Source organism: Kwoniella shandongensis, chromosome 8 (genome assembly GCF_008629635.2).
Source record: "Kwoniella shandongensis chromosome 8, complete sequence".
In the NCBI taxonomy this organism is placed as follows: domain Eukaryota; kingdom Fungi; phylum Basidiomycota; class Tremellomycetes; order Tremellales; family Cryptococcaceae; genus Kwoniella; species Kwoniella shandongensis.
In genome coordinates, this window is record NC_089294.1 from 974712 (window position 1) to 993155 (window position 18444).

The window sequence follows — 18444 nt, forward strand, 5'->3', positions numbered from 1 at the left end:
CTACAAGATGAGCAGAATAATGCATTGAGATACTGATACACTCTCCTTTCCGTAGCTCCTCGTCCTCCTTTTTCCGATTGCAAGGTGAACTCGATCCTACAACTGTTCCCGTATGAATATCAGAAATACAACTGAGACCCACTACCCCCTCCACCTATCAGAATCATACCTGCTCGGTAGGCTAAGCCTGCCAAATCTGCCCGTAAGACTATTCTGAATTCCGATGACCTGATCATCGATCAAAAACCCAGACCACTACGTCTCGCCTCACCGCCATTCCCTCCTCCACCTTTCAGCTCCACCCACGGTAAGAGCGCATCGAGATCTTCGAGACCGAGAGATGCGTACATCCCTTTTGGACCGAGGTCAACATTAGGTCCTTCGAGTCGTGTGTTAGGATCTGAGCCAGGTGGATGAGGACCTGATCTCGTTGAAGGATGAAGTTGGGCGATCAATCTGTGAAGAAGAGCGTCAGCATGAGGCAGAGTTAAGACAGTCGTACCACGATAGTCTAGATTCGTGGAAAGGGTCTTTTAGGACAAGATAAGAAATCTGCCCTAACGAACGCGGGAAGAGGCAAATATCGCTGCTGAGGAAAATGGCCGTACTCACATCATCGGCCCAACCCATCTCTTCCTTTTGCCAATCTCCTCATCCCACTCTGCCATCCTCTGTCCATTCCCTACACCACTTCCCACGCTCGCCCAACTCACATCCCCACCCCAAAGTCCACCCTCGTATTCATCCTCGACTTCCGGGAACGATACTCTTGTATCCCTCGTCCAGCCAAGCTCCTCCATTGACGATCGGGGTGATCGTTCGCCAACCGATTCTCGACGAAGTGGCGGAGATGGTGCTGGGGTAAAATTTGGATATTGAACGTATGCCAAGTGGGGTTGAGGCTTATCCAGGGTGTTGTATGGTCGATCAACTCTTGTCATCGGTGGAAGGGGCGGAGTGGGATATCGCTCGTCACCATTCTCATTCGCGGGCGAGGTTCCTTCAGGTACTACGGGCATGGTTTCAGTGGGACCAACCGAGATCGGTTGGGCTGTACTAACACCACTGGCTGCCGAGCTTGAGGAGGAGTTCTGGCCCTGCTGCCAATTTGGTATTGTTGCGATCGATCCTGATCTTGTCCTACCAAAAGTCCAGGTTCTTCTCCTTCCCGACTCATCCTCTCTACTCCTAACCGTCGTCAACACCCCGCCCAACCTGCCCAAGCTCGACGACATCCCTGAGTCCTCTTGGTGTCCCCCACCATCTGTACTCGTACTCATATTTCTCCTCCTACCACCTGGTATGAAGGAAGAGAGGGTAGATATCAAACTGGGACTAGGGGGTCCAAAAACGTATTGGTGATTCGGACTCGACGACGCCTCGCCCAATCCATATGTCGTCGTTTGGGGAGACGAAGGTGACATCGATCGGACAAGTGGGAAATACGCCTCGTTATTGTTCGCTTCAGGGGACGCCGCGCCGGTCCTTACAAACTTCTTCTCTCGAGCGGTCTCCGTTGTACTTCGGAACCACCTGGATCCAACGGCTTGACCATCGGAAGTAGTCGCGGTAGAGATATGTCGTAGTGCAGGAGGATGAAGAGCGAGATGCGCGTTTGGATTTACGAAGAGGGACGGTTGATCAGATAATACCCCGATGGCGAGTATCCGGACGTCTTGGAGATGGAGTAGCACTCGAACCTGGGTAGGGTGAGCGGTGAAGTTGTTTTGATGTCTGCAAGAAAGAGAACGATTTTCGATGAGCAAAACAACACAAACGCTTTCTTATCATATACCGATCGAAGACGAGACATACTTCAGTTCTTCATAGATTTCATACGGATCAAAGGTCCTCGAATACATCCTGTTGATACTTGCCGATCCATTCCTATGTAACGTGACGAAGCGCTGCCAACGAAAGGGGTTGTCAACTTGGGTACATCGCAAGTATGGTGCGGGAGTATCACGTCCACTTACAGTCCATGCTTCTTCATGTGTGCAGCCTGATTGACGGTGTTCCAAACGACCTAGCGTTCTGCGAGGGAGTTCAGAGATCAGTCTAGGTCCTACGACTATGATGCTCGAGAATCCACTACTGCTCCAGCTTCACGCCTTGGAATGGAGGCCAATCCGCCAAAAGACAAGGGTGTATACACTAATAACCTACCTCAGGAACGCTGCTCTCCAGGTATCCTCCTCCCCCTTCAGTCTCTTCCAACTTGGCAAGAACCTCTTCTCAAATGCCTCTTTCCATAGTTCCTCATCCCACCTTCCGAATTCGAACCTCTCAACTATCCATCTCGGTCTCGCCATGACCAATATGGGCAATATCAGACGATATCTCGCACTTCGGGAAGGAGGAAGGAACGATTTCAGATGGGGTAATACGGCAAGAGCTTGTGGGTATGGTGTACCTCGGAGCAGTGTGGAACGGATAGTCGTAGGAAGCGGGGAGAGATGGGACTGTGTTAGGGAGATGAGAAGAGGATGAAGTGATAAGAATGGAATGAGGTGTTCGAGAGGGAGACAGCTATGTAGGACACCGAGCGGGTTAGCATAGAGCATATACAGCACATAGCTAGACGCACGCTCACCATGCGATCTGGCTCAAGATCTCCCCTGGCATCTCGAGCAAGAGACATCGTCCGTCGAGTGGCGGAATCGACGGATCTCCCCTCCTCGCTGTCGTCGTATCGTTCTCTACCCCACCATCTTTGTTGTACAGATCAACTTCGTCCATGGCGCCACAGGCGGCTTCTTCCGTCGAGTCTCCTATTTGCTTTAGTGTGCAAGAGTGGTTAAAAGTCAATGTCGATCTACGATAAGTTGGGTCAAGTTATCTGGCTGTTCCGCTTAATCATTACCATGCGGGGTCTCCACGACGACGGTGCCACACTCGGCGTTGCTCAGCCAATTTGATTCCGTTCCTTCCATCTCGCATCTCTCCTTCGTCATTTCCATCGCTTGGAATTGATAGTGATCATGTTCTCATTAAGTTGTCAACTCCCCTGATACAGCAACATCTACAACCTTTCGCAGACACTTAGTACACACCCATTCAAGATGTCCCGATCTGCTTTGACAACCTTGCGCCCTCTCATCCGACCATCTTACTCCCCTCTCGCTCTATCGATCCGACACGCTTCAAGTTCCTCCACTTCTTCCCCCCTCGAGCCTCCAGCTTCCTCAACCACCGTCTCTTCTTCCTCGACTTCCTCGACCCCTCTCCCTCTCACATGGCCTAACTATCTCTCCTTACGTCGTCAAAGACGTTTATGGTCGACTTTGACGACTGTTCCTTCTACGTTGACTGGGTTGACATTGGGTGGTGGCTATTTTGCAAGTCTGGAAGCGGATCCGACCCAGTTGATAATGGGTGTTGAACCGATGTAAGTTGCACTCCTCCGGACTAGAACAAGGAATCAAACATCTGCTGATGCTCTCTACTTGGACAGGTTTGTGTACGGCGGTGCAACGTGAGTATCGACTCGAAGAGGTAGAAAGGTGAGCGATATGCTGACCGTATGTTGTGACTATTGTTGGACATATCAGATTTGGATGCATGGGTAAGCTTATTTCATTCATTCTTAATTCACATCATGATCGCTCACTGACAGACTTCTACCTTACTTCCCTCCTTGTTCACTATCGCCTGAACTTCGTCCGTCCGCACAGCCCTCGGATACCTCGTCGGACCCACTATCGGCTCATTCCTCTTCTCCCTCACCCATCCTTCCGTCTCAAGAGGGAACCCACCCGCTCTCGAAGTGATGGACAGGGAGTTCTACCACAGGATCAAGCGGAATAGGGCGGACCCGAGGTTCCAGAGTGTGCAGAATATCGTTCCGGACTTTTATGGCGAGAAGGTGAGTCGAAAGTCTGAACCTAAATCGCGATCAAATGAGACAGAGGGAGAAATGGTGGGAAGATGGAGATTCTCAAAGGTCGAGCTGAATGACCTGCGGGAGGGAGCTCGTCTTTCTGGGGGGAAGGGGGGGGGGGCACTCAAGCTCGAGCAATTAGAATCTTTTGTGCCGATGCTGCTGTCGAGGTAGAAGGAAGAGGGCAGATCGAGCGGTGCTGCTCGTGAACGAAAGAACCGAGAGTGTAATGCTGATATCGTACACACCTTGCCCAGATCGTTTCCCTTTCAACCTACAGACGATGGCTCAGAGATCAAGCAGTCTACAAGCGAAAAGCAATGCACGGTGTGCCCAGTGAGGAGCAGTGAGCGTAAGCGTGAGCGGGGTAGAGAAGTTGTGGCACCATTATGCATCTTTACATCTCATTGCGTGTGTTGCGAATCTCTTCTGTTTGCTCCGCGACTGTCTCGCGGAGGACTCTGGACGATGTACATCACAAACTACCGGCAAGTATGCATAGTTACAATGAGGTGTATTTCACTTTCGTATCGTTTCGTTTCCTCGTAGAGCATCAAACACCCCATTACCCACTCCCCGATCTCGTATCGCAACAGGCTCCGTTATAGTGTCCTCCCACACATCAATGTCTGTTTCGTCATACTGTGATCCTTATCGTCGTCTCTTATATCCCCTTTCATCCTCTTTCCTCCCAGCTTGAGTTGAGCTTTGACCCAGTGCAGGTCCAGGACTCGATCGTTGTGCTATCTCTCCTCCCTGTCCTTGCCCCTGTCCAAGTATTCGTATTCCCCCATGTCCATTTCCACTCGCATTGACATTGCCATTACCGTTCATCCCTTTCCCTCCACTCTGGGATGGGATCTGCCCACTTCTCGGTGCAGCGGGTACACCACTCATTCTTCCACCTCTTGCGAAACCTCGACCTCCAGCAGCAGCCCCGCGAATCGACGCACGTGGCGCAGAGGGGATCGACCCAGTGGGTGAGGTGAATCCCGTCGAAGCGAGTTTGGAAGTAGTCGCTTCGAGCGACGTAAAACGATCCGAGTCGGGGACGGTTGACCGGACATGAGCTTGAGGCTTGTAGGTTGATAGTTCCGCGCGGAGGGATTGGACGAGGGAGAGATGGTGAGTGAGATCGGAACTGCGCAAGCGATACGGGAACATCAGCATGACATGGCCGACTTGTCCAGGACGTAATAGAAATCGTGGCCGTATATGATTGGAATAGCGGGAAGAAAGAGCATGAGAAAGAATGCAACTCACTCTAACGAAGCAATGACAGCTTTCGATTCTGCTTCACCATCAGCAACTTCGTTCTCACCATAACCTTACAACGTCCAGTCGTATGACGAAGAAAGTGTTGAATCGGAACTCCACTCACCTTCCAGTGCCTTTTCCCAAGCCTCATTCCCCGCTCGACCCGCTTCCAACACCATCTCACCCAATTCTTCATTCTCCAACACCAGCTCCTTGACTCTTTCCACGACCTTGTCCAGATCTACACCTCGGAACGATGATGCTGTCGTTGTAGTTGCCATTTCGCCTGATCCTGCTCCTGTTGGTGCTCCTGTGGAAGTCGTTGTTGTCGGTGAAAGCTTTGAGTCATCGCTCAATGACGGAGTCATAGGTACGTCCAACGTCATCTTAGACGATGAAGCGATACCTCCCGCCGGCGATTTCATACTCGCAACCTGAGCCGGAGGAGCAATAGCCACTGTCGTACTCGTCGCAACGACAGGCGTCAATCCTGAGCCTGTTCGTATCGGTCCTTCCCTACGTCGGGGTGCAGAATGTCCCAAGAACGTAAATCGCAAAGCTTGATTGTCTCTGGTGAGCTCTGCGATGTGTGTTCTAAGTGCGGCCAGTAAGGGAAGAAGGGCAGGCGGGATCTCGATAGGCTCGGTATTGGCTGATGATGTCGTCGAGGCGGGAATAGGGATTGTAGGTGTTGGAGGTGGTAGTCGAGCTTTCAATATAATTATTTCGGCCTAAATCACAATTCATAAGATCAGCCATCATCGTTCTGCACGCCCTAGCGGACACCTTGGGGGGTGCAGCTGAGGTTGAAAGCTTAGAGATGGTACCTACGCCAAGCGCGTCCCGTTCCTTCTCCAGCTCCAGTACTCTCCTACCCAACCTCAACTCGTTCTCAGATGGCATCGCCATTGACTCGGTGTGGTTTTGGTTCTTGCTAGAGAGTGTATTTGATGCTTTCACAGGGCTATCTTCCAGCTGAGTAGAGTGCACCCAGGTCAGTGCGGGGGCGCTGCGGGATAATTGTTGGATACATACCACTACATCTGGATCTGTCATGTCCACACAGTCACTCGTATCAGCAAACGTTTCTCATCGGCTTCTCGCAAAGCTCAAGCTCAAACTCGCACTCACCCCCTGTATCCCTCAACAAATCTTCGAAATCATCGTCGTCCATATTATCGTATCGTATCGTATCGTATCGTATCGTGTTGCCCGACCACGACCAAGACCAAGACCAAGGACAAACGAGCGAACCGCACAAGTAGCTACACTAGTGGGAATCAGGAGCTTTTCGTACGAGCTCGAGCGCGAGGACGAGTATGATTCATGAGAAAGTATACATTCGAATATGCATGTTCTAGATTATGGAGACGACTACTTTGCTCAATACGTAACTGGACACGGAGGACGAGGTGAATGTCCGAATATCGAAGTGACCTCCACTCGACCAGTCCGATAACTACGTCTAATCCATTGATATAGCCGTAATTGCATCTCCACAATCACATTCCATTCTCAATCATAAAGTCCAGACTGCTTACCAGAGCTGTGATCAGTGGCGTGGCGAGGATGCGTCTTTTCGCTATCAGAATACCAGACGATCTCGTTCCAGATGAGGTACGTTGTCTCTTCTTATTGTCATTGATCGACAGGTGGATACCCCTAACTCACGTTATTTCTGTCACCGACAGACGTTCGACAAGCTCGCAACGCTGATCGAGCAGCCTGGAAGAGATAGATTGAGACGATATCGACTGCCCGAAGATTCTCTGCGTGAGTGGCATGATTCTCAACCTATATGGCTTTCCAACTAACTGCGAGAGGGACGATACAGATGGCTGATTTGCGTATGTTTTCGCAGGCGCATTGGTTGCAAGATTGACGGTGACTTGGTATTTATATATCAACAAGCTACTGCAACCTGGAGAGCTGCCGACGTTTGGACGGAAAGGCAAGGGGAAACCTACGTTGGTATGTTGCGTTGTACTTCCACCACACATCGTGAGGTGAGGTGAGGTGGGTTGATGCTGATGTCATCCAACTCCTTACCTCTCCGTCGCCATGCGTTCTTGTACCTCATTACCTCCTACTCTCCAGACCACGCCCCATCTCTCCCCCCCTCTCGAGTTCAACAACACCCACGAATCATCCTATATCCTCTTCACAACCCTCTCTTCCCCATCCCCTTTATCATCGGTCGGAATCGACATAATGCTCCAACCTCGTCCTTCCGAAGTATACGATATCCAAGAAGGTATAACGGACCAACTAACACTCCTCGAACGGCGAAGTCTTGCGGTTCCAATGAGAGGTGAAGGGAGAGCTAGGAGGATAAGTCTGATGTGGGCTTTGAAAGAGGGTTTTACAAAAGCGGTAGGGGAAGGTATTACTTTTGGTATGGAGCGAATCGAAGTTCATCTCAATGAGGAGCGAAAGGCTGAGAACGGAGTACCGCAAGTCGGCGTAAAGGGAGGAGGTGAGGACCAGGAGCAGGAGATAAAGGTGGACAAAGTCTTGATAGATGGAAAAGATGCAAATCAGATTGGATGGGAATGGAAAATTGGCGAGATAGATAATGTTCGGAAAGGGGAGAAAGAGAGATATAGTTGGGCAGTATGGTGGAGAGGTGAAGTTGTAGAGCTGTCGCAAAGAAGTTTGGAGCTGGAACATGTTCCGTGGGATAATTTTGTAGCACCGTTGTTGGAATTGGCAGAGGACATGCAGAAGAGGAACAAGTAGGATTGTATAGCGATACATCGTGTAAATAGATACCTAGTAATTACAACTGCGCAGTACATCTTGTCTCTTTATAGTCTTTCTGTGCAATATCCAGTCTCCTTTCCTCAACTCCACAGCTGCGTAGCGTACAAACTGTGTCGCACCACTAATCTGCCTTCCGGTTGTTACTGTCTCCATGACTGGCACGCCCCTCAGTGCATCCCAGCAGCGGCTTCCAACACCCTCACCACATCTCCTCTCTCTGCCACCTCCTTCCCGCTACTTCCAATCTTACAGACATGCTCGAGCGCACTTCCACCTTTGATGATCTTCTCGCTCTCGCTAGCTGAAAACACCTCGCTGTCGAGGAACTTTTGGACGCTATGGGTCAAAGTATCAGTCTCCTGCCCGTCCGCCATCTCGTCAACTCTTGTGACTGCACTTACAAATCACCATCGATGAATCCTGCCATGTCCCGCTTGACCAATTCGGTTCCACCCCTTCTCCATCCCCTCCATCCAATGTCACCGGGCCCTTTCCATGCTCGGTCCAAGTTTCTCTGTAGGTCATCCAGTGTCTTCGCGGCAGACGGTTTGAGTTCGCCTACGATTCCTAGTCGACCTTCACGAGTTGCGAAAAGGAGATCAGGGACGAGGACGTCCGGCGCAGATGAAGGCGGGGCAAGAGAGCCTGGTTAAGATTATATAGTCAGTACCGGAAGGGGAGCTGGACATCAAAGGGTCTGCAATAACCTACCAGGTTGGAAACGGGTAATCTCTTCGTGTAAACCGAATGTCGCAGCACTTTCAATTCCCTCCTTCAGTCTGAATGTCAAGACGTTCGAATGACCCTGCGCAGACACGAAAACGCACATCAGCATGACACCAGTGAAAGATAGATGTGCTACTTACATCTGCGATGACGACGCCCTCGCCTCCATCCGTGACCCGTTCCATAGCTACCACGCTATGAGTTGCCAGATCCCTTTGATCGTCATAAACCTTCCCATTCCCTTCGTCCACCTCGAGAATGATGATACTGCGCATTCCATCGCCTAAAACCAGTCGATCCTCTGAAGCCAGTTTCGATTTGGGAGTGACAGTGAGATGAGAGGCGATGAAAGCCGAGGAGAAGGAAGATATCTCGGTAAGACCAGGCGGAGTGAGGTCGAGACGATTGATCGAAACCTGGTCTGAACATCAGTAATCGAGCTTTGGGGAAGTGGACAGCAGGATTCAAGATGAAACATACCTTGCTGCCCGCCGCGATGGCCAAGAACCCATGAATCACAGCGAGATCATATACCGGTCCTACTGTCGGAATCGCCGCCACAACCCTCATGACATACTGATCCCCCTCGCTCTTCGGCTCAACCAACACCACCCTTCCTTCTCTGACGTTGACCAAGCTCTCGTCGTCCCACGCTGGCTCATCCTCTGAGTCGGGAGGCAACACGGCAGTACCCATGGCAAGATAATTCCTGCCTAAGAGGAACACCTCCTTAAGGCAGGTTACTTCCTCTCTTTCTTTCAATGGCATTTCCGCCAAAGCTGTACGAGTGACCGTATCAGCTTGTTTCCAGCTGCAGCGGACACAGCGAAGTAGCTTGAACGTACGAGATAAAGTGGCCGCATCTCTGATCTCCAAGAAACTAGACTGAAGCACTTCTCCAGTCTGCTGGTCCATCGTCCGAACGGTCGCGCCCACCCCTAAGACTTTCTGATCATTCAGACTGACAACCTTGTTCGCGGACCTGTCGCCTAAGTCTAGTGTCTGAATGTATAGCTTTTTTAGACTATTAACTCTGACGAGTGATAATCCGCTAGTCGAAGCCAACACGAGCGAGTTACCGAATGTAGGGGTACGGATCGCTGTCGCGGCAGTGACATCCTGGAGACAAATCAGTATGGAGCGGTGTCAAGTGTCATCAATACATACCTTTCTGCTGACGGAAGAGAAATCAATCCTATCTTTCGACTGGAAGACAACAGACATTCTCTCCGTCAACCCAACAGCAACGACTTGCTCGTCCGCCGAACCAGTCGCGCCTTCAACAGGGCAGAGATTCAGCGGTCGCATGCCAAGAGATGAAGCCTTGCGAGACTTGACAACGATATTAGCATTATCGCCCGAAGGTTCGAGATCGTAGATGATTAGAGAACCGTCGCTGAGACCAGCAAAGAGCTGAATCCCGCTCGTCGAGGTCGTATTCCCTATTGAGGGTTTGAGGTACAGCGAAGAGGCGAAGAATTGTTCCGAAAGCGTCGTGACTGACGTATCGCCTGCCTTCAGCTGATCGAGTGTGTAGAGTATGATCTCATTGAACCAGGTTCCGACGGCGATGACTGGTGAAGGAAGGCTAGTAGATTGGATGATCGAAACTGCTGAGATCTCGGACGAAATTTGAGCATCTCTGTAGCGTAGAATTGATCAGCGCTCTCAACCTACTTCGACCGACGGTGACTCACACTACTGGGCTGAAGCCATCGCTTGAGACGGCAAACACGAGAACCTCTCCGCCTCTCTTGCCCACAATGACCAAATCGCCCAGTACCTGCGCGGCGATGATCTCAGTGCCTTTATCAACAGCGACAGATCCGGCGGACAGTCCGGTCGTAACGTCTGACCAGCTTTGAACACCGCCAGAAGTGACCTGCACCAACAAGTCGCTGCCAGGGAGTACACCAGCCGCAAGAGTAGCAGCGGATGTGAGTTGTGGCGCGATTTCGATGATGGCGATCTCCGGCTCGATCTGCAGGATGTATGACGACGACCAACTCGAAAGGAGCAGCCGGGTCGTACTGATAGAATGTAAGCTCCCCAGGCATTCCCTTCGAACGTGAAATGACTTACCCGGATGAGTCAGTCAGTGGCCACATCCTTTCCACTCCCTGGACACCTTCTACGTTTACGACCTCTTCTAGCCCGACTCCGCTTCGAACGACCCGCAAGGAATTGGCGTTGGACGCTCCTGAGGCAATGACGATATGTGACTGATTTCATTATCAGCATGGCACCAATATTGGAGCAGATTGTCCACGTACAAGTCCACCTCCTTCTTCCTCTACAAGACAGAAGTCCTTCACAGGTGCAATGTTCATCCATCTCTCTCTCGTTTCGGTAGACCCTTTGTCACTCTTGTCGTCAATAGCTACAGCCCATGAGCTTTCTTCGTTCTCATCACGAGCTTTTCCTTTGCCTTTATCTGTCAGACCCCCTCTCAGGTTGGTGACCGCAGTTGGGGAGCTTGGTGCAGAGCGGTCTCCTGCAGAGGCCGATAAGTCTAAACGTAGAAGTAGCGAATCGCCGACAGCAGACGAGAGGAACACGTGGGATGAGTCAAGGTATGTGAGTGATGAGGGTGGTGACGACTATGAAGCATCATGGTCAACAAGGATGTACGAAGTAATACTGATAGAAGCTCACAGTTCCGAGATCAACTTTTCGTAAGCGGACTGTCCCGTTTTGACCATTTGTGCTTTCCAGGATTCCTTGGTTTCTGTCGAATTCCCAGCCAATAGCGGTGAGGCGGCCACACTCGTCCCCTATCAGGACGCTAGCACCTGTGGAATGAACTTCAAGGACGCTCGCCCTGTAGCCCAGCATCAGCGCTGCCAGGTGATGAAAGAAGAGTTGACTTACGCAAGGACTATTCCGAAACCCTGCCTCACTCTCCACACAGGTTTCAACTCCCATTGCTCTTCCCCAGAGCTTGTGTTCTTCGTTCCCATGCTTGACTTCCTTCGTTTGCTTACGCTGCTGACCAGCTCAGTCTGCGGACTTCTCCTCGCACTAGCTCGAGGACTCGTGCCAGGTCCAGACGTCGATGAAAGTCGTCTCGAGACTTTTGGCGATTGCGGTGTCGACGAAAGAGTGTACAATACGGAGTGCTCGTCACCTAAGACAAGCAGTGATCTCTCGCCGTTGGATAGTTCACCTGAGATTGGCAGAACGCGTCGAGCGGCCGGGCATGAGAACGGGATGTCATTGAAGTCTGTATCACCGGAGATGGCAAAGCTGGAAGATGTAGGTGAGACGACATCGACTGGTCGAGAGAGATCGTTAAACGCGTGAGCTGTGATTGATAGCGCACGAGTCTGGAGTTGAAGGTCATTTGTAGCTGTCATCCATAAGAAAGAGACGATAGGCCCAGAAGACGTGGTGGAGTCGGGCAGGAAGCTCAAGTGCAGCAAGTTGTGTTCGCGAATACTGGAAGACTGTCAGTCTATGTCAAATCTCGGTAAAGTCGCACGACTCACTTGATATTGAAGTTGTCTCTAAATTTGAGCCTTCTACCATCTTCATCGACTTCCATACCTGCAGCGCTAGCGCGTCGCTTCTTCGCGTCCTTGTCCTTTTCCACCTCCATCTCGATACACGACAACACCCCCACCCAAAGACTAACGAGCGCCACTTTGTCATGTGCCAGAACAGAAGTGAAGAATTCTGCTTGTCGTAATGAAGGGGTGGGAGGGGTGAGAGGTATCGAGGACGTCACGATCAGAGATGGAGCAGGACTGGCAGTGAAGGTCACAAGGAGGAGATGTGCTTGTGGAGGCGATAACAATACTAGAATGTGAGGCCGAGCGCCCTGATCCCAGTGTGATCAGTCCTGGTATGATCAGGCATGGGCCGATGATAGAGAGCTCACCTCCACTTCGACCTTTTCGATGCCGACAATCGTGCCCCATACCTCAAGTTTTGCTTGATACACGAGACCCGTAGCATCAACGTTCCATACTTCGATTCGATCAGGTTTGGCTATGATCAGTGAGGTAGAGTTGGGATCTGTAAAGCTTGGTATCCGAAGAGTGTCCAAGATCGGGGTCGGCGTCAGGGCCTGAGCGGAGATCAGCGAAGCTTGACCGATCAGCGAGAACAAACTTACCGATGCGATGTACAGCATAGCTGTAATTGAGTTGGCGTCTGAAGCGAAATCTGTCACTTGCCTCGAACTCGTTGTGTAGTATGTGTATGTGTAAGAGTGATAGGGCGATCAAAAGATAGGACGGTGATGCGTAGGTGTCTTTGCCCGTAAGCACCTTGAGTGATGGTAGGATGTCCGTGGTGGAGGTGAATGTGGCACTTTAAGCGGTATGCGGAGAGGATGAGTCACGTGGCGAGTGAGTGATCCCGAATTCCTCAATACCAACAGACGACATGGGGTTGGACAGCGTCTATCCTTACGCCTTCATCATCTCTTCCTCTTATACACAACATCACATCACTCGTTACTACACCGCGACACTCTCCTCATAAGGAACTTGTCTACCACTGTAGTACACTCCATCATTTCCGATACTATCCTCAATCATCATGTCGGCTCCACCACAACCACCATCAACAAATCGAGGCAATAACAACAATCCGGCTTCTAACCTTTCCGATTTCCCCCAATCAAATTCCGCCGGCAGTGGTGCTGGTGGTTCTTCCGCACCATCCTCTGTCCCTCGTAAGAGGAAATCTTCGCCTGCTCCTTCATCTCTCATAAGGGAGAGGAAAGGGTCAGTAGGTATTGATCCTTCGACGGACGACGATGCAGGATCAACGACTAGTCGACCTATGCGGGAACCAAAGCGTACAAGAGTGCATTTCTCCTGTGTTGAATGTCATCGACGAAAACAGAAATGCGATAGGAAAGAGCCCTGCTCTCAATGCGTTGCAAGGAGGGTACCTCACTTGTGTAGACCTTTCCTAAACGGTGTGGAGGATCCCAATGGGTGAGTGATGGGTGATGTGCGCTGTGTAAGGAGTGTGCTAACTGAAGTTGCCTCATAGGAATTCCGATGTCCACGCTCGACTCAATTCCATCGAAGGGCTTTTATCCCGAATCGTCTCATCCTTACCGCAAACACTCACCTCTTCTCAGACCCTGCACATCCCAACCGATGCATCTTCTCCGGATGTATCCTCCCTCACAGCATCTGGAGAAGAGATCTTCCACCCACATGCCACCCCTCCAGATGGACAACGCATCACCCTACCGTCCAAACCCCCACCATCGGGTCTTTTCCCTTCTAATCTATCGTACGCTACTCCTCCTGGCAGAAGCGGCTTCGGTTGGGGATTACGAGAAGGGAGAAGGATCGCTCTCTCACCGGATGACAATTTCGAGTTGAGGGATGTACTGCAGACTCTGAAGGAGAGTGGTATTTCACAAGGACATCTGGAATGGTTGATTGCTGGAGTGCCAGGAAGGAGATTGGCGGATGGCTTAATAGAGCTGTATTTTCGGTGAGTTAGGAAATTGTTTACCACATGGCCATAGATCGTGCTGACTTTGGAATGTCTCATAGCGATATCGAGTAAGCCTACCCCTCTGATTGACTGACCGTCGGAAACGAGCTGACTTGTCGCAGCTGGACTCGGTATAAGATGAACAAACCCCCCTTCATCAAACGTTACAACAAGTTCTTCGACTCAATCGGACGTAATCCAACTTGTCCCAAAGTGGACGCGGACACCTTGAAATGGCTACCCCTCTTGTTCATCGTTGTACGTTGCCGGACAAGACACCACGTAAACCGTGCAACATAGGCTAATCACCCCTCCTTTCAGCTTGCAATTGCAACACTCTCCGCTCCTCATGAACTCATACCTCGGGACGAGCAGGTAGGATGGTCTCGCAGATTCTACGGGGCGGCGCGAAGTGGTTTGGAGTATGCCAAGGCCCTGCAGAGAGATAACCTTGACGTGCTCTTTGCTGGTCTGCTAGCTTCACGATACATGTGAGCTTTTCATGTGCTGATGATTGAGGCAACAGCTGACACTGAATATAGGTTGTTGACTCGTCGGCCTGCTGAGGGTTCGACCCCCCTTACGACCGCCTTCCAATTGGGTCTTTATCGTGACGGTACCGTTCTCAACATCACCGATAAGAAGGAAGTCGAGGTTCGTCGCCGAGCTTGGTCGATGTTATATCACCTGGATAGAACGGTGTCCTTGCTTGTCGGACGCCCAGCATCCATCTCGGACGCCCATACCGATACTCAGATCCCGGCAAATCTGGAGGATGACGAGGTGGATAGCGGCAACTTCGATCCTGCTGGACATCCGCTTACCAAGCCCACGACTTACACCTATGTCATTGTCAGGTGAGTGTAGCTGGTCTCGGATGATGACAATCAGTCTCTGACTTTGCATGAACAGACATAAACTCGCGGAGATCATGGGTCGAATAGCATATCACACGTTCGCTATCCAACTTCCTGATTACGCAACGGTACTCAACCTCGACAGAGAACTTCTCACCTGGAAAGACGCCTTGCCTCCTTTCTTCAACATGGCCAACCCGGATACTAGTCTCGACGGAGCTCATCCGTATCTTTTCGTACAAAGGCATTTGTTGGCCTGCGAGTGGTATTACGCAAGAATTACGCTTAATAGGTTCGTCATTACGTGACGCTACCGAGAGGAAGTGCTGACGAATCGGATAGACCGTACCTTTTGCGACGAAAGCCGCAAGATAGTCGATATTCGTATTCGAAGAATGCAGCAATCGAGTCTGCTAGGGCGGATCTGTTGAGCAGACGCGCATTCGTGATGGAGAAGGGAAACTTGATCGTCAACAGTGGTGGTTATAGAGTGTGAGTGAATAATGATCCCGTGTGACTGGCAACCGCTCAAACGCCGCTTTTACAGGCTCAACTCGTACATGGTACTCGGTGTGACTATCAAGCGTAAGTGACTTTGACTCGTTCATTATGAAAGTCTGTTTATTGATATTCCCACAGTCGATCCCGACTCGCCGCAAGCAGATGAGCTTCGTCAGCTCCTCAACATCGTCTCTGGCCGTGCCCCCGATGCACAAGGTCGTATCTCTGAGCCTCTTGTCAAGGAGGAGCTGGCCATTGTCGAATTCCTCACCGCCAAATCGCAGACCAACAAATCAGCTCGTGCACCTGCTCCGAACCGAAGTGACTCAACTGCCGATGATCAAACGCCGGTCGACTTGCTTCTTGGACTTGCGAAAACCCGAAGCGGTCGTCGAGCTGCTGAAGAGGAGAAGCGACAATTGCGAATCCAAGCATACCGAGAATTGGAGGAACAGCGGCAAGCAACTCGACGCAATGCGGCTGCCGGTAACATTTCATCCAGTCCATGGGGTTATGTCGCTCCTCAGATGCCTGGCTTGGACGTTCAACAGCCTTTCGGTAACAACAGTGAGAAGAGAGTACCGAGACCTTTACAACCGCCAGCTACCAGGAGACCTGATGGCTCGATTCCGGATTCAACTAACTGGTCGCCTGAACTTGCTTATGCGTTGAGTCAACAACAGAACCAAGTACAAGTGCAGCACCAACAACAGCAGCAGCAGCAACATCAGCAACAACAACAACAACAACTTCAGCACCCGCAACAGCAACAGCAGCAAAATCAGAATACGGCATTCCCGAACTACCGACCATCTTCAGCTCCGGACCTCATGTCGCCGAATCAAAGCACTCACAGCAACGGCAACGCTTCTATCAATCTTTCCCCATATGCCAACCTTGCGAATCTGCCACTTGCCTCGCCAAACCAGAATCAAAATCAGATGCAGAATCAAAACCAACTTGGCGGTTTACAAGATGGGTCCCAAGGATTCTTCCCGCAACAGCCTCAGCAGCAGCAGATGCAGATGCCTACAGATCAGAATCAGCAGAACGGTATGGGGACGTTGGACAGTAATGGTGTACAACAATTTGGGAACGCTTTGATCGATTCATTTGATTTCAACGATCTTGGTCTGGGAGCGAGAGCGCCTGGAGGAGGGTTCAATCCGTTTGCATTGCCACAGACTGAAGAAGGGTGAGTGTCTCGTGCGTTGGTCTCAAAAGTCGTGAAGCTGATGAGGATGGCTGCTAGGAGTGATGCTATGGCCGCAGATGACGAGACCATGTTCTTGACCTACATCCTGAATAAGTTTGCGAATGCTCAACCGGAGGGACAGTAACGGGTAGATGAGCAGTAGCGAGATTGATATTTTAACGACTAGACATGAATGGACAGTGGATAGAATGAGATGTTACGAAGTGGTGGTGTTGGTAGATGTGAGCTTGTACATCACCATCCATGCTCATGTATCCTCTCCATCTGCTTGGGCAATTACTTCATACATGCTCATCGTTCCTAAACCCTCTGTGTTTCTTAATCCTTCATCCTCTCCAAAGGTCTGTTGAATCCACCTCTTCTATTCATGTATTGACGCCATGTCCTCTGTTTGTGGATCTTGACACCACCTTCGGCGTTGGTCGGAATCCCTTTCCCCTGTGAAGCGAAATAGGAGACGTCAGCATACCGACCGATGCGACTGAGGTCCCCTTCATGCAAGATACATGCCGCGGAGTGCTTTTGCGATATGACAGGTAGACTCACCTTGGTACTGTCAAATCCGCCAAAGCCCATCATTGCTGCCATTGCAGCTTCAGGATCGTCCATGTCGACTTCCTCTTTCGGTTCTTCTTTAATGCCTGTATTTGAAATAAATCAACCATCAGTATTCGCGACATCTCTCAGTCTCAGCTCTGCACTCTCATCGGGGTGTCGGTAGTATCAATGAGAATATTAAAATAACTCACCCGCTTGACTAGGATCGATCCTCGTGCCGTCTTCCGTATATGTGATACCCTTTGCTCTCTCCTCCTCTCTCTTCCTTCTTCCTTCCTCGATCGCTCTCCTATCCAACGGTGTATTATATTCCCTCTCACGACCATAACTATCCCTGCCACCACCTCCACCTGCATAACCTCTTTCGTCGTATCCCCCACCCGATGATCCACCACCTCGTCCACCGAATCCACCCCCGCCGCCGCGACCACCTCGACCTGGTGGTCCATATCCACCGCGAGTTTGGTCGTAGTTTTGCCTGTAGGGCGGTCTGTAGTTCGGATCGTTGTTGGGATTGCTGTTGTTGAAAGAGGGACTATCGTGTCGTCCATCTCCACCGCGACCTGATGGACCTGAAGGAGCGGTTGGTAGAGTCGGTTTTACATCTCGAACACCCGGAGTTGGAGTTCCATGAGCTGAAGGACCGTCAGGTACTTCCCGTCGAGGGGCTGATCTATCTCTTTCCGAGGCATAGTCCCCTCGAGGAGGTCGATCTCTATCGTAGCTTCGTTCTCTTCGATCTCGATCACCATCTGCGTGAGAGTCCAGTTCAGCATAGTACACGACACTCCGCCCCTTTTCCAAGCCCAATAATGGCAAATGGAATGAAACAGATGATCAGTCAGGAGAAAGTGAACCCACATCGATCATCGTATCGTCCTTCCCGTCGAGGAGGACTCCTACTCCTACTCTTGCTTCTTATACTATCCCTATCTCTCTCGCGTTCTCGTTCTCGCTCCCGCGGTCGCACAGGAAGAGGTTCGTCATCTCGTTCTCGGTCACGGTCTCGCGTATAACGTCTATCTCTATCTCGAGGTGAAAGGTGGGACGACATGGCGGCGGGCGATGTTCAACAGTGATGTGGGAAACGATCTTTGTTCCAGGCTATGCAAAGTCCTCGAGCTGAGCTGGGGTGATGTAAAGACGTACAAAAGACAAAGTCTGTTACAACTCCAGTAGTTGTGAAGAGGGTGTCAAGAACAGACCATCCTCGTGCTTTC

At 50.9% G+C, this 18444-nt stretch overlaps 7 protein-coding genes across 7 annotated transcripts; 3 read left to right on the forward strand and 4 right to left on the reverse strand.

Annotated features, from left to right (window-relative positions):
• Window positions 1-239: 239 nt before the first annotated feature.
• Window positions 240-2960, reverse strand: CI109_104810 (uncharacterized protein; the record flags this gene model as incomplete). Its single annotated transcript, XM_032008013.2, has 7 exons — window positions 240-456; window positions 613-1734; window positions 1816-1907; window positions 1977-2034; window positions 2167-2529; window positions 2594-2815; window positions 2896-2960. The coding sequence occupies 7 exons, from the start codon at window positions 2958-2960 to the stop codon at window positions 240-242; spliced, it is 2139 nt and encodes a 712-aa protein (XP_031857734.2).
• A 102-nt stretch (window positions 2961-3062) lies between these two features.
• Window positions 3063-4230, forward strand: CI109_104811 (presequence translocated-associated motor subunit PAM17, mitochondrial; the record flags this gene model as incomplete). The annotated part of the gene is made up of 5 exons (XM_065967565.1): window positions 3063-3388; window positions 3455-3475; window positions 3552-3565; window positions 3675-3865; window positions 4138-4230. The coding sequence occupies 5 exons, from the start codon at window positions 3063-3065 to the stop codon at window positions 4228-4230; spliced, it is 645 nt and encodes a 214-aa protein (XP_065823637.1).
• A 301-nt stretch (window positions 4231-4531) lies between these two features.
• Window positions 4532-6311, reverse strand: CI109_104812 (uncharacterized protein; the record flags this gene model as incomplete). The annotated part of the gene is made up of 6 exons (XM_032007329.1): window positions 4532-5021; window positions 5144-5171; window positions 5262-5868; window positions 5969-6112; window positions 6173-6186; window positions 6269-6311. The coding sequence occupies 6 exons, from the start codon at window positions 6309-6311 to the stop codon at window positions 4532-4534; spliced, it is 1326 nt and encodes a 441-aa protein (XP_031858443.1).
• Window positions 6312-6706: 395 nt separating this feature from the next.
• On the forward strand, window positions 6707-7876 carry CI109_104813 (uncharacterized protein; the record flags this gene model as incomplete). The annotated part of the gene is made up of 4 exons (XM_032007328.1): window positions 6707-6754; window positions 6829-6910; window positions 6999-7108; window positions 7235-7876. The coding sequence occupies 4 exons, from the start codon at window positions 6707-6709 to the stop codon at window positions 7874-7876; spliced, it is 882 nt and encodes a 293-aa protein (XP_031858442.1).
• A 191-nt stretch (window positions 7877-8067) lies between these two features.
• Window positions 8068-12761, reverse strand: CI109_104814 (uncharacterized protein; the record flags this gene model as incomplete). The annotated part of the gene is made up of 15 exons (XM_032007327.1): window positions 8068-8236; window positions 8302-8545; window positions 8612-8705; window positions 8767-9042; window positions 9107-9405; window positions 9472-9745; window positions 9794-10268; window positions 10324-10656; window positions 10709-10848; window positions 10900-11226; window positions 11282-11447; window positions 11498-12064; window positions 12115-12446; window positions 12507-12695; window positions 12744-12761. 15 exons carry the CDS (start codon window positions 12759-12761, stop codon window positions 8068-8070), a joined length of 3903 nt encoding a protein of 1300 aa, XP_031858441.1.
• Window positions 12762-13171: 410 nt separating this feature from the next.
• Window positions 13172-16790, forward strand: CI109_104815 (uncharacterized protein; the record flags this gene model as incomplete). Its single annotated transcript, XM_065967566.1, has 10 exons — window positions 13172-13575; window positions 13634-14089; window positions 14215-14350; window positions 14414-14583; window positions 14635-14949; window positions 15005-15241; window positions 15292-15441; window positions 15497-15534; window positions 15589-16645; window positions 16703-16790. The coding sequence occupies 10 exons, from the start codon at window positions 13172-13174 to the stop codon at window positions 16788-16790; spliced, it is 3051 nt and encodes a 1016-aa protein (XP_065823638.1).
• Window positions 16791-16984: 194 nt separating this feature from the next.
• Window positions 16985-18278, reverse strand: CI109_104816 (uncharacterized protein; the record flags this gene model as incomplete). Its single annotated transcript, XM_032007325.1, has 4 exons — window positions 16985-17104; window positions 17213-17307; window positions 17416-17976; window positions 18086-18278. The coding sequence occupies 4 exons, from the start codon at window positions 18276-18278 to the stop codon at window positions 16985-16987; spliced, it is 969 nt and encodes a 322-aa protein (XP_031858439.1).
• Between the last annotated feature and the right edge of the window lie 166 nt (window positions 18279-18444).